General features: G+C 35.7%; 1 protein-coding gene across 2 annotated transcripts; it reads right to left on the bottom strand.

The window, feature by feature from the left end:
• Positions 1–4,772: 4,772 nt before the first annotated feature.
• On the bottom strand, positions 4,773–11,119 carry LOC109217385 (ethanolamine-phosphate cytidylyltransferase-like). 2 transcript variants are annotated; one of them, XM_019381621.1, is made up of 10 exons: positions 11,014–11,119; positions 9,738–10,165; positions 9,424–9,659; positions 8,894–9,072; positions 7,801–7,872; positions 7,621–7,688; positions 7,356–7,476; positions 6,530–6,595; positions 6,269–6,391; positions 4,773–5,278 (listed from the first exon to the last, which is right to left on the bottom strand). In XM_019381621.1, exons 2-10 carry the CDS (start codon positions 10,088–10,090, stop codon positions 5,207–5,209), a joined length of 1,290 nt encoding a protein of 429 aa, XP_019237166.1. In that variant the 5' UTR covers positions 10,091–10,165; positions 11,014–11,119; the 3' UTR covers positions 4,773–5,206. The 2 variants fall into 2 exon arrangements, with proteins under 2 accessions (XP_019237166.1, XP_019237167.1); XM_019381622.1 differs by having other exon boundaries at positions 10,857–11,022.
• Positions 11,120–13,162: the final 2,043 nt, after the last annotated feature.

The raw sequence follows: 13,162 nt of genomic DNA, 5'->3' as shown, positions 1-13,162 counted from the left end.
TGTCCAGCTGGTCTTCCAGGCATGCCACCCGACAGAGATATTGATTTTGGCATTGATCTGTTGTCGAGCACTCAGCCCATTTATATTCCTCCTTACCGAATGGCTCCTCCTGAGTTGAAGTAGTTGAAGGAGCAGTAACAAGAATTGCTTTATAAGGGTTTTATTTGGCCTAGTGTATCACCTTGGGGTGCTCCTGTCTTGTTTGTGAAGAAGAAGGACAGTTCTATGCGTATGTGCATTGGTTACCGCCAGTTGAACAAAGTTACAGTGAAGAAGCGGTATCCTTTGCCTCGTATTAATGACATGTTGATCAGTTACAGGGTGCTCGTGTGTTTTCTAGGATTGACTTGCATTCAGTTATCATCAGTTGAAGATTCAGGAGCCAGATATCCCGAGGACTGCTTTTCGGACTCGGTATGGTCATTACGAGTTCCTTGTTATGTCATTTAGCCTAACCAATGCCCCAGCAGCATTTATGCACTTGATGCACAGTGTATTTCGGCCATATCTTGACTCGTTCGTCATTGTATTTATTGATGACATTCTGGTATACTCCCGAAGTCGGGAAGATCATGAGCAGCACTTGAGGACAGTGCTTCAGACCTTGAGGGAAAAGAAGTTATATGCGAAGTTCTCAAAATGTGAGTTTTGGTTGGATTCTGTGGTATTCTTGGGTCACGTAGTATCGAGTGAGGGGATCAAGATGGATCCGAAGAAGATGGAAGCAGTGCAGAGCTGGCCCAGACCATCCTCAGCTACAGAGATCCATAGTTTTCTTGGCTTGGCAGGTTATTATCGTCGGTTTGTTGAGGGATTTTTGTCTATTGCAGCACCTATGACCAGGCTGACCCAGAAGGGTGCTCCGTTCAGGTGGACGGAGGAGTGTGAGGAGAGCTTTCAGAGGCTCAAGACAGCTTTGACTACAGCCCCAGTATTGATATTGCATACAGGTTCGGGGACTTATACTGTCTATTATGATGCCTCGAGGATTGGCCTTGGAGCGGTATTGTTGCAGGACGGTAGGGTGATTTCCTACGCGTCTAGACAGTTGAAGGTGCATGAGAAGAATTATCCTGTCCATGATCTCGAGTTAGCTGCTATTGTCCACGCCTTGAAGATCTGGTGTCATTATTTGTATGGTTTTCCTTGTGAGATCAATACTGATCGCTGGAGTTTGCAGCATCTGTTCAAGAAGGACCTTAATTTGCGATAGAGGAGGTGGTTAGAGCTGCTGAAGGACTATGACATCACTATCTTGTATCACCCGGGCATGGACAATGTGGTAGCCGATGCTATGAGTCGCCGAGCGGAGAATTTGGGGAGTTTGGCTTATCTACCAGCAGCAGAGAGTCCCATGGCGATGGATGTTCAGGCCTTAGCCAGCCAGTTCGTGAGATTGAATATCTCGGAGCCTAGTCGTGTCCTAGCTTGTGTGGTTTCTCGGTCTTCCTTGTTTAATCGTATCCGGGAGAATCAGTATGATGATCCTCATTTGCTTGTCTTCAAGGACAAGGTTCTGCATGGCGACGCCAGAGATGTGACCATTGGTGATGATGGGGTATTGAGGATGCAGGGTCGGATATGTATGCCCAATGTTGATTGGCTTCGGGAGTTGATTCTAGAGGAGGCCCACAGTTTGCGGTATTCCATCCATCCGGGTCCTACGAAGATGTACCGGGATTTGAGGCAGCACTATTGGTGGAGGAGGATGAAGAAGGATATAGTTGGGTTTGTAGCTCGGTGCCTCAACTGTCAGCAAGTAAAGTATGAGCACCAGAGACCGGGTGGCTTGCTTCAGCAGATAGAGATTCCGGAGTGGAAGTGGGAGCGGATCACCATGGACTTCATAGGTGGACTCCCATAGACTTTGAGGAAGTTCGATGCCATTTGGGTGATTGTGGATCGACTGACCAAGTCCGCACACTTCATTCCTGTGTGTACTACCTATTCTTCAGAACGGTTAGCTGAAATTTATATCCAGGAGATTATCCGTCTGCATGGTATTCCAGTTTCTATCATTTCAGATAGAGGTACTCAATTCACATCACGATTTTGGGAGGCCGTACAGCATGAGTTGGGTACTCAGGTAGAGTTGAGCACAATATTTCACCCCCAGACGGACGGACAGTCCGAGCGCACTATTCAGATTCTTGAGGATATGCTCCGTGCGTGTGTGATGAAGTTTGGAGGTTCTTGNGTGGCACAGCCTTTGTGGCAGTTGCTCTGGCAGCCAGATCCACAGTAGTCACAACTAGTGCCACACCAACCAAACTTGCTACAACACAACTTGTTAGGACACTTACGCTTATGGTTTTGCTTACCACATTGTTCTGCATAAGTTGTGGTTAGCAACAAAGCCAACATCACAAATACAACTACAACTGAAAATCTCATCCTTTTGGTTCTTACTTTTTTTCTCTCTATGGAATATTGGGAAATTGCTTATAAATGATATTGGAAAAGAAGCAGATGTACTCTTTTATAGGGTCTGATCATGTCATCTAGTGAAAAATTTACTCGAGATTTTCTACCTAGGTAGATGATTTATCAACTTGACTTTAAGTGTAATGGTAGACGTGAGTGGATGACTGAGACTTAATAGATAAAATCTCCATCGTGGGTTAATTCCCTACTCGGCGGCTAAGTAAGAATACCTTTATCTTATAAAAAGATTATATTTTGTTAATGTATTTGAATGGCACTAACAAGTAACAAGTACTCATTCCCTTTTAATTTTCAGGTTATCATGTTGAATGCCAACATTTACTTGTGGCCATATTTTGATAATGTTTATCGTGTAAATATTTTTAAGTGCATCTTTTAATTAATGGATAATTTCAAATTCACATTCTTGTTCAAGTCTTTTATGTTAATGTCATAATAGTTCTATTTTTTCCATGTTAAAATGTCATAATAGTTAAAGATGTAACATATTACTTACAGGTTAAAATAGGACTATTAAAGTGAGGAGTGATCTATGCAATAGGAGGTATTTAACAAAGTGAAAGGTTAAGAAGAACATTTACAAAATTACCTATGTTCGATGTGAGTAAATGTTGGGCATTTAAGTCCCAAAATATCCATAACGTGACTGTCCCGAAATGAGAGTTATATGCAGAGGCGGACCTATGTGTTTCAGTGAGGGGTCATCAGACCCTCGGCAAATCTTGTATATGTATATGTATATACTTTGAAAATGGTTAGTTTAAAGCACTTGCACCCTCAGCACTAAAAGCCTTTTAGGGGGCACTGGCTGAGCAGAATAATGTGCCCCAATCACGTAAAAATCTTGGGTCTCTGATTATATGTGTTCATTGTCACCCCATGGCACATATTGTCAATTTGGCTTGACAGACAGATTTATTTATTTGGTTACAACAAATGGAGTACATATGTGCTCACGCCATGTGAACGTGTGTTATATCTTGTATATTTTTCCTTCTTTTTTCGACAAGGGATTTTTATAGAGTGTCATATGCATTTTTTCTTCAGAAGCTTACCAGCTTGGAAACTACCAGTAGTTGTCCTTGAATAGTCATATTATGGGCGTCACATACATCCCCGTATGATAAATTAGGTCGTCGATGAGGTTTTGCACATCGTATTGGCCTATTGGGATGTCTGGTTTTAAGTCTAGCTCATGGTATATATTAACCACTTTAGTGCAACAAAATACACTATCCTATGTTGTTATGATTTATATAACTTTACTTTCTCCTTTATTTTCGATGTGAGATTTTTCGAACGTTTCATATGCACCTCTTCTTTAGAAGTTATAGGTAAAACCCTCCCAATATATCTTGTTGATTTGCCTTCATCAGTTGATCCTCGTGAGCATCTCACAACACAACATCAATCATTTTTTTATAAGAAAAGCGCTAGAAACATTGGATTTATTGTTAGATTATATTGATGCGATTCCACGTGATTGGTTTTCATATATTCATTATTCCCTCGTATTCATTTCTTTTTAGTTCGTTTGAGAATGATATCTTCATGTATTTGAAAATAATTTAATTTCCAAATTTCTCATTTTATCGTTGTGACAAGCTTATATAGCCAGAGAAATATTATAAAACGTTTATGATCACAAATTTTAAGAATATTTCTTTTTTTAACAATGTATCCAACCAAATAGGTTCTCAGATGAGCTATAAAGATTAAAATACAGTTCTGTTAGTCTTTGCCATTGGCAACCATCTGAGTTTGGTGTGTACAAATAAAAATTTGTCCCGACATGATTTAGCTTTTCTTTTTCTCTCAAATCAAAATGAAGAATTGATTTTTATGGTCCAGATAAGCTCTGGATCATTTGTTGAAGTTAGATGGAAAAAAAAAACTCCTCATTTTACCATATAAAAATAAAGAAGTATCACACTAATTTAGTCAAACAAAACCACTAATTTGGTGATATATATATATATAGTATATAAATAGAGTAAATACATAGCACAAGGGTTAATTCCATGATAAGATTTTTTACCCCTCAAAATTCTATGATAACTTAGCTACCAAGAAAGGAAATTTAGCAATAAAGAAAAAGTCATCCAACACAAATTCAAGCTGATGAATCGGCTAGGTAGCCACCAAATCCAATACAAAGTATTAATAGTAAACAGTGTTGGATAAAACTGAGAAATCACTACTAGTGACAGTAAATTCATTTTGATATAATGTATTCTGATCTAGTAGCAAACTCACTCCACTATCACCAAAATACACAAGCAAAACCTTGCCAGAATGCATAAGCAAAATATTTTTGAATCCAATCAGACCCCAAAAGATATCCTTTATAAAGTCATAATCATCAAAATTTTATGATAAAAAGAATAACATAATCAAGATCTAGTTTATGTACAGAGGCAGTGGAACTGCTTGAAATTTAAAAATGGAACTTAAATTAACTATAGAGCAGTAGTTTCTTCACTATTACAACAATCAATTTGATTCCTGAGATTAGGAAATTAGCTTTACCATCTCCGGCAACATGCCGAAGAGGAGGCTTACAACCAAAAATAAATTAAAAATAGAACCAAAAAAATTTCTAGATCTTCTGTCTAGGGTATTTTCTTCTTGTATCTTGTCCCCTTCTCTGTTATATATCTTTCAAATACAAAAAAGTACAGGAAGAACTACCTCGGAAAGGGAGCAGCTTCGCCTAATACAAGTCAGCTACACAAGGACCAGGCTGGTGAATTGAAAATTATTAATCGCCTGAAACATACTTCCTTTGCGCGTAGTATTTTTTCTCGCTTGCTGCTTTCTTGGTATTCCTTTTCTGCATAAGTCAACAAGCCATCATTCAAGAAAGTCACTGAAAGAGCTTAGAGATGCTAAATTGAGAAGTGCCCGAGTATCTAACATGATCGGCTACTCTTTGTACAAGTTGGATTTATCAATGTATTTACTTTATATGTAGTGAAAGAAAAGAGAACTACCGTAGTCACCTATGTTCAACCGTATGTAGCTTCTTTGTTGGCAAGTTTCACCTAAAATAAGGAGAAACTTACGAAATTTAATGCTAAGCTCCTTGAACTAATAGTATTTCTGACTTATCAACCATGTATGTTTTTTTTTTTCTAATGACAATGGTTTCCGAGCCAGCTTGGAGATACCTCGACTATTCCATTGGATAACTTTGCCCATCAAGGCTTAGACAGATGGGAAGGAATCACCTTTTTTTCCTCGACTGGGATTTTAACCTGAGATCTCACAGTTTTCCTCCCACTTCATCGATCACTATGCCTCGGGTGCTCTCAATCATCATAATTGATCAACACTATATGAACCAGGTCACTAAGAAGAATGCAACCTAAATGCATACCTTGATCTATTGACCTATCTACTCTACATTTTTGGGGGCATAAAGTGTATCGAATGTGCAACCTTTCCTGAGCCAGTGGTATACGGTTAAAATTTCATGCCTCGCCTCAAAGAGGAGGGAAAATATAATTTGTGAAGGACCTCTCCCTCCCTCTCTCTTTGACTGTCAGACAAGCTTGGAGACTCAAAATCTATAATTATGCCATTTTGAATCAGAAAGCTTAACAGCTGTAGAAAAATCTAGTCAGAGATAAACACTTGCAGACTCATTACTAACATGCCAAACATATCTCATCATTTTGTCAACTATGTGTCTGTGTATGTGTGAGTATGCAGAAAGAAGCAATGAGACTCAAAATCCAAAGTTGTAATTTTCTGATCAGAAAGCTAAACAGCTGTAGAGCAGAAACAGCTAAGAAGTTAGAGAATAATAAATACAACATACCACATAGATCTCATGATTAGCGATGATTCTTTGAGCAACCGAAGTAGTAGTAATATCTTTTGGGCTCTCAATTACTTGGAAGATTCCCATGCTTTTAGGAACTGCATAAGGATCCTGACCTCCCTGCACCAGGGAAAACATTTCCTTTATAACATGCTTCCCCACACTATTATGTTAATCAGCTCAGGAAAAAAAAAATAATCCTTCTGATCAGTGGAAAGCATCAAGTTGTTGCATGCAACAATCAAATCGTAGACTTACTTCCATGGAAGAGTTGCTCTCAGAAACTGTCCCGTGTACAACCAAAGAAATGTTGAAAGTTGTTATCTAACACATGCCAAATAAAAGGAGAGAATGAATTAGTGACCAATAAGACATACAATTTTTATTTTCTATTTCCATCTAGTTGAAAGTCGCAATTAAGGGAAAAACCACCAACAATAACATGTTAAAACAAAAACCTCATGTGCAAGAAGTGACACACATTTACATCTGTTTTTAATATATCTTTTCGCATTATCCAGCATTATTTCAGAAGGGCTGTGTATTTCCAGCACTATTAATGAACCATAAACGACAGAGCATCACACATCCAATCATAGCAAAATGAAAAGACGTCATGCCAACGCACCATGTCAGTTGTGGTACGGCACACTAGACCATGTTTCCCACCATTTCAAGATTTTGGTGAAGGATTCACAATATAATTATGCTATGTGTTGAAGGAAAGCATAGGTCTGAAGGAGCAGCAATTTTATATGACATTAGACAAACGAGTACACTACTAACTAGGGCTACATCAGATACTAGAATGGATCCAATTGATCCATCTTTTATAGACGAAGGCTTTTTCTTTTCTTAACATTTGGAATGAAGTCCCAACAATATTATCATACTCTTGTGGGGAAAAACAAATGCTTCTTTTCTTTTTTTTCTCCTAACAAAAATTCAACAAATCAAAAAATACCTCTTAAAAAACTAGTTGCAGTACTCTATTCGGGATAAACGGACCCACATATATAAGAATACTAAGAGTTACGAGCAAAACTGAGGAAGAGACATAGGTGTAGCTGCAAGTAAGCATTACCATATCCTGAGTTACTTCCCAAGGGGCACCAATGATGACTTCATCAACATAACGGCATGCAAGTACACTAAGACTGCGCTCATACAGATTCATCAGCGGATACTGATGTCCCCGAAGTTCACTACAAGAAATTAAAAGTAATTTTCATTAAATAAAGCCTTACTATATAAAATCTGGAAATTTATAAGACAAACATATCAATAGAAAGCAAGCCTAAGTTAATGTGTGGTCTAAGCATATGGATCAGAACAATAATACCATATACCTAACAGTCTGGTCTGGATAAATACCAACTAAAAGAAAATCTCCAAGCTGCCTTGCCCTTATGAGAATCTGAGAAGGGGAAAAAGTAACTTACGAGTAAAATCATATTGATGCAGGATGATGCGAAACTATTACATGAAATGACAACATAAATGAACCTTGTCAAATACTCTACACGTACCTCAACGTGTCCAGCATGGAAAAGGTCAAATGCACCATCAATATACACCACCCGAGAATTAGGCCCAGGCCCCTACAATTGAAACAGTACACAAAAATATTTACTTCTGCCTCTCCAGTAAAAGAAAGGTTACTAAGAAATAACAAGGTGAATGACATTTAGGTTCTTCGACAACCATCATGATCATGGTCCTGTATGAAGTAAGAATTCCATCGGCATTTCAACTTCAGAAGGATGCATTGGATACTCAAAAGGAACAAGCAACCCATAGAAAATTGCATGTTCCCAAAAATTATGAATCAGGTTTATGGTAGAGCACTAAAGTTTTTTTTTTTAAGTTTACCGCAATGGAGGTCAATATTCTTTAGTCATGACTTAAGCAGAATGAATCATCTATAATCACCTAATAGCCGCTGTTATACTCAATTTGATTCTACTAGATAACCATAACTTGTGTGCTTGCAAGATTTGAATTTTGTTAGAAGTTAAAACAAAATAAGAGTTAGGGAATAAAAAGATTATATTAATGGAGAAATGGGTCAAAGCGGAGCAAAATGGATTGTGAGGATTCGTAGAATGAGGCATAGTTGTTGTTGCCGATGGGATGGTAGAAAAACTTAAGGAGATTTAACATAAGATAAACACTCATTTCAATGTAACAGTTCATCCTTTCTTTCTGGTCAGGTGGTTGCATATGTAATAGAAGTAAACTGCGACAGGCTTCAAGAAGTGTTTACTCAAAGACATCTAAGCTTGCTTTGATTTTTAGGAAGAGATTATCTTATTCAACCAGCCCAATAGCAAAGTTTATATTTAAGTTAAAGTCATCACTATAAGATTCTTTATTCAAAGTGTCATCTTGAAGATAAAAAGAGAAATGGTCTCTTCAGTCTACACTATTTAAATTGCTGTAATGCATTCATTCAGAAGCAAATCCTCCAAAGATGCTTTTGTTGTATAGTTGATTTGTTCTTCAAAGTAATAGTCAAAAAAGTTCACATTGAATTCAACTATTCAAGAAGAAAAAAGTAAACATGCTCATGCCTAACATGAAGCTTCACAAAGAACAAATAAAGAGTACAATTTGTGGTACCTTCCCATTTGAAAATTGCACAATTCGTCTTGATGTGGGCAAAAAATGAGATATGTGACCGCCCTTTGCCTGTTTTTCCTCACCACATTTATTATTTATACTATCAGCTTCGCCAGTGGGAAAAGAATTTGAGCAATCTTGAGGAGTATTTCTACTTTTTGCAGAAGAAAGAATCCTCCCTACAAAAATGTGATTCAAAACAAGCATTACCAAAAGCAAATAGCAATCTCATTGCTCTTAGCTAGTATGTGATTTGTGGAAACATTTCTTATTTTAATATTTGAAGACTGTTCAATGAAAAGGTATGTTTGATCTATGTATATTTTCATTCACTAGTTTTTGGCAAATAAATTTGGTTAGCAATTGAAACTTTTTTACTTTTAGACACTCAAATGGCTTGCAGGAGCATGCTTTGCTGAAACAATTTAGGGAAAAAATTTCTGTTATTTCACGTACAACTCATTTGGTGAAGATGCTTTTCCACAGATCAGAACTTTCGAAACTCAACCAGAAAAGGAAAGATATAATACCTACAATGTCTGTGCTGGAGACACCTTCAGTTCGTTTAATTTGCTTGTAGCGACCAGCTTTTTTGGCCAAGGCATAAGCATCAGTTCCATCTGGAAGCAGACAGGGATCATCACCGTGTATAATGTAGTCAATGTTATACTCATTGAATAGACGGTTCATAAATTCTTCAGTAATTTCATAAGGAGCACTCGAAATCACTTCGTCCACCCACTTCAAGCCACTAACAAGAGCAAGTCTGCAGAGGACCGCAAATTAGTGACACACAAAAGTTCCACTTAACTCAAAGTGTTAAACAAGTGGCATTTACTCATACCTTTCTTCCATGCATAAAACTGGAGGACCTTTAGTGGCTATGATTTCCTCATCACTGACAACTCCAACGACCAATTCATCTCCCAACGCTTTTGCTTGTCTCAAAGCATTTGCATGGCCGTAATGCATCAGGTCAAAACAACCATCCATATAAACACGAACACGCTTCTTCCCTTGCTTCTTTTTATGAAAGATACTTCGATCAGCAAAAGGATAAAGTAGAGTAGGAACACTGATCCCGACAAAATAGCTCGTGGATAACCCGAGCAAGGCTGCAGTCAGCATGATCCCACCAAAAAGGCGTGGGTAGTAATACATCCCTTCCCAAACCCAATTGTTGCTTTCAAAATCCATTTCCCTCTTCCCTTCCCTAACTTTTTTCACGGTCCTTGAGGGCCTCTTTTATGCTACAAAAGAGGAAGAGAGGCCCTGCAATAAAAAGCGACAAAATAAGTAAGTCAAAAGGAAAAAACCAAGTATAGAGATCGACTTTGATCCAAACAATATTCAACAGGTCCCCATTTCAATCTAATGAGAAAAAACATCTCAACTTCACCTATGCAGAACAAATTAGATCGGAACATACTATGGAAACCCATACATACTGAATCAAATCTCATCATTTAAGCAATAGAAAACCTCAAACATTTGCCCTTTAATGTAACAACCAACCTAAAAATAAAAACAAAAAGAATTCAAGAATATTTCACAAACAGATACAGCAAAACTAGCCAAAGAATGTGAATTATAGAAGCTGGTTATTCTCCAAACAATATGGAACAGTCCTCATTTCAGTTTGAGCTGAGAAAACCATAGTCTTAACCTGTTTACCATGCAAAACAAATTAAACGAAAAACTCAATAAGTATCACAATTGGGCATAAAAAGACCAAAGATGCAAACTTTATTGCTATTACCAACCTAAAATCAAGCAGAAATCAAATTTACTGAATACACAAATAAAATCATGAAATAAAACCAAAACAAGAAAGATATAAATCAGAAAATAAGATCTGAATATTGGAACACAAAATTATTAAATATAAAGGAACAAACTCTTAATGACAACAAGAACAAAAATATAATATGAGAAAAGGGTATGCAAAAAAAAAATCAAGAACCTGAAGGAGGGAAGATGGTATGATTCGGAATTTCGAGAAAAATGACGAAATAATGAAAAGGGTGTATGATTTTGTTTACATTGAAATTAACGCCACATCCAGGAATCAGAATCCCAAAAAAATAAATAAAAGAGAATTTGGCAGATCGAATCTTAACCTTTCTTCCTCCTTTTCCCCTTTTGTTTGTTCCTTTCTTTCTTCTTTTTTCTTTGTTACCTTAATCGTTAAGGAGATGCACCCAACAAATATCAAATGTCTCTATTCTTTTTTTGCCTTTATATACTTACTCCTCTACACTGTTTTCCTAATTTGGATGGAAACAATTATTTATGATGTTAAGATAAATAAAACAATATATATGCTATTTCAATTGAATTTCTTAATTTAATAAAAATTAAATATTTAGTGAAGTAGTAATTTTAAAACATTTGATTTCACATGAATTTTTAAAAAAAAAAAAGAGAGAGAGAGAGAAATTTTAAAATTTGTAATTTTAAACGTGTCATAAAATATTTGTGTCTTATAAGATATCTGAAACATGTGGTCTTAAATAATGTATAATATTGGCATGACTATAAAATCTTCTAATTTATAATAAAAAGAGAAAGTTTAGAATTAAATTATTTTTAAATACATAATTTCGAATAAATTAATAAAAAAATAATATCATATAGAATGTGTAGACATCGAAATCTTAAAGGATCGAGTTAAATCGTAAATTCAAGATACTACAAGACCTCTTGAAATTCTAGGAGTCTGTCAGTGTTGCTTAGAGGCTACTCTACCAAAAGCCTAGGTCACTCTTATAAAAAGGGTTACATAATCCTTTAAAAAATATCTCAAAAATATGGAGATCATCTCAGCAATTTCATAAAATCTAGAATATGCACAAAGGAATCAAATATACAATCTCCGAAATTCCATAAAACTCTTGGAATATTCATTAAGAGATCAAAGACATGTCAAGTAGTCTTGCTCAAAGTTCTAGCAACATTCAAGATCCAAATGGAGTGCTGCTACATGCTTCTTGATAATCAAATACATCAAGGAGATGCATATTATCCAACGTTCGAGAAATATGCCGCTAAGGCCCTCGAATTACGGATAACAATTCGGAGGAAGAATCAAGGGAACAAACAGAATTGTACCCGCATCATTTTATCAATAAAATTACGTTTCTTTATATTTATATTGTGGTTGTAATTTATTTTTATATCACATATAATTTGTTGCAAACAGAATGAACAAGGGAGTAATGTCGAAACGTGAAATTATTTTGAATAAGAGAATATCTAATATGTAATATTTTTTTCTGTTTTAACATAAAATATAGAAAAGATTGAATGGAGAAAACCAAGAGTGAGTCCCATAATATTTCCTGTCATGTATTGTACATCTGAAACATTTTTAAAAAAGATGAATATTGTTGTGAGACAAACTAATAATGATAGACATTAAAGAAAAACTAAGTTAAAGTAAATAAGAATTTTACTAACTCTTTGGGTTTATAAAATGAATATTTTAGAATAAACATTTGGAATGACTGGACAGAAATGAAAGTTTATACCGACAGTGATGTGCATCTCATTTTCTCTCCTTATTCTTTTCTGGCAATGGAATCTTATTGTAACACAGTACTACTTGTAGTTTAATACTACGTTTTTCTTTTTCAAATCATTAATTAATAAAAATATTAGGGTCATCTGGTTTGAACAGTAAAAGAGAAAAGAAAAAAAAAAAGAATAGAAGGGTCTACATTTTCCTTGGGACTGGTAGATCTCTTATGTCATTCTAATTTCTGTGGACAAATCTAAAAGTTAACCAATTAAATTAATTTAATAGCGTTAACCAAGAGAGAAAATATAACTATGTCATCTACTTTTATGATGATTACATATGCTTTATTTTGGTCCTTATTTAATATATTATAAATTGATCATATATGACTAATTTGTGAGATCTAGGGAAAATTATATTTCACTTATGACAACTAGCAAAGTCTATGAATTTTAAAATATATATAGACTATGATGATGAATTAGCAAATCATTCGAAACCTAAATTAAATGACGTTATCATATAAATTTATTGATTCAAACCCCTGAACCTAAAGAAGTTAATAAGAAAAGTATTTAAAAAATATTCATCTTAATGTAAAAAAAAAAAAAATAGAAAAGAGAGTTAGAGATATAAAAAAGAAATGGAATTTTTACATTCCTATGCCACATAGGAAACCTTATTACCCTCAATGTTTAAGGTTTGACTTAATTACACTTAGTTTACCAAATTACCAATTCTATAGCATA

This window comes from Nicotiana attenuata, unplaced genomic scaffold (genome assembly GCF_001879085.1).
Source record: "Nicotiana attenuata strain UT unplaced genomic scaffold, NIATTr2, whole genome shotgun sequence".
NCBI classification, from domain to species: Eukaryota; Viridiplantae; Streptophyta; class Magnoliopsida; order Solanales; family Solanaceae; genus Nicotiana; species Nicotiana attenuata.
Note: the sequence above shows the minus strand (reverse complement) of the source record. Positions and strands in the feature narration are given on the sequence as shown.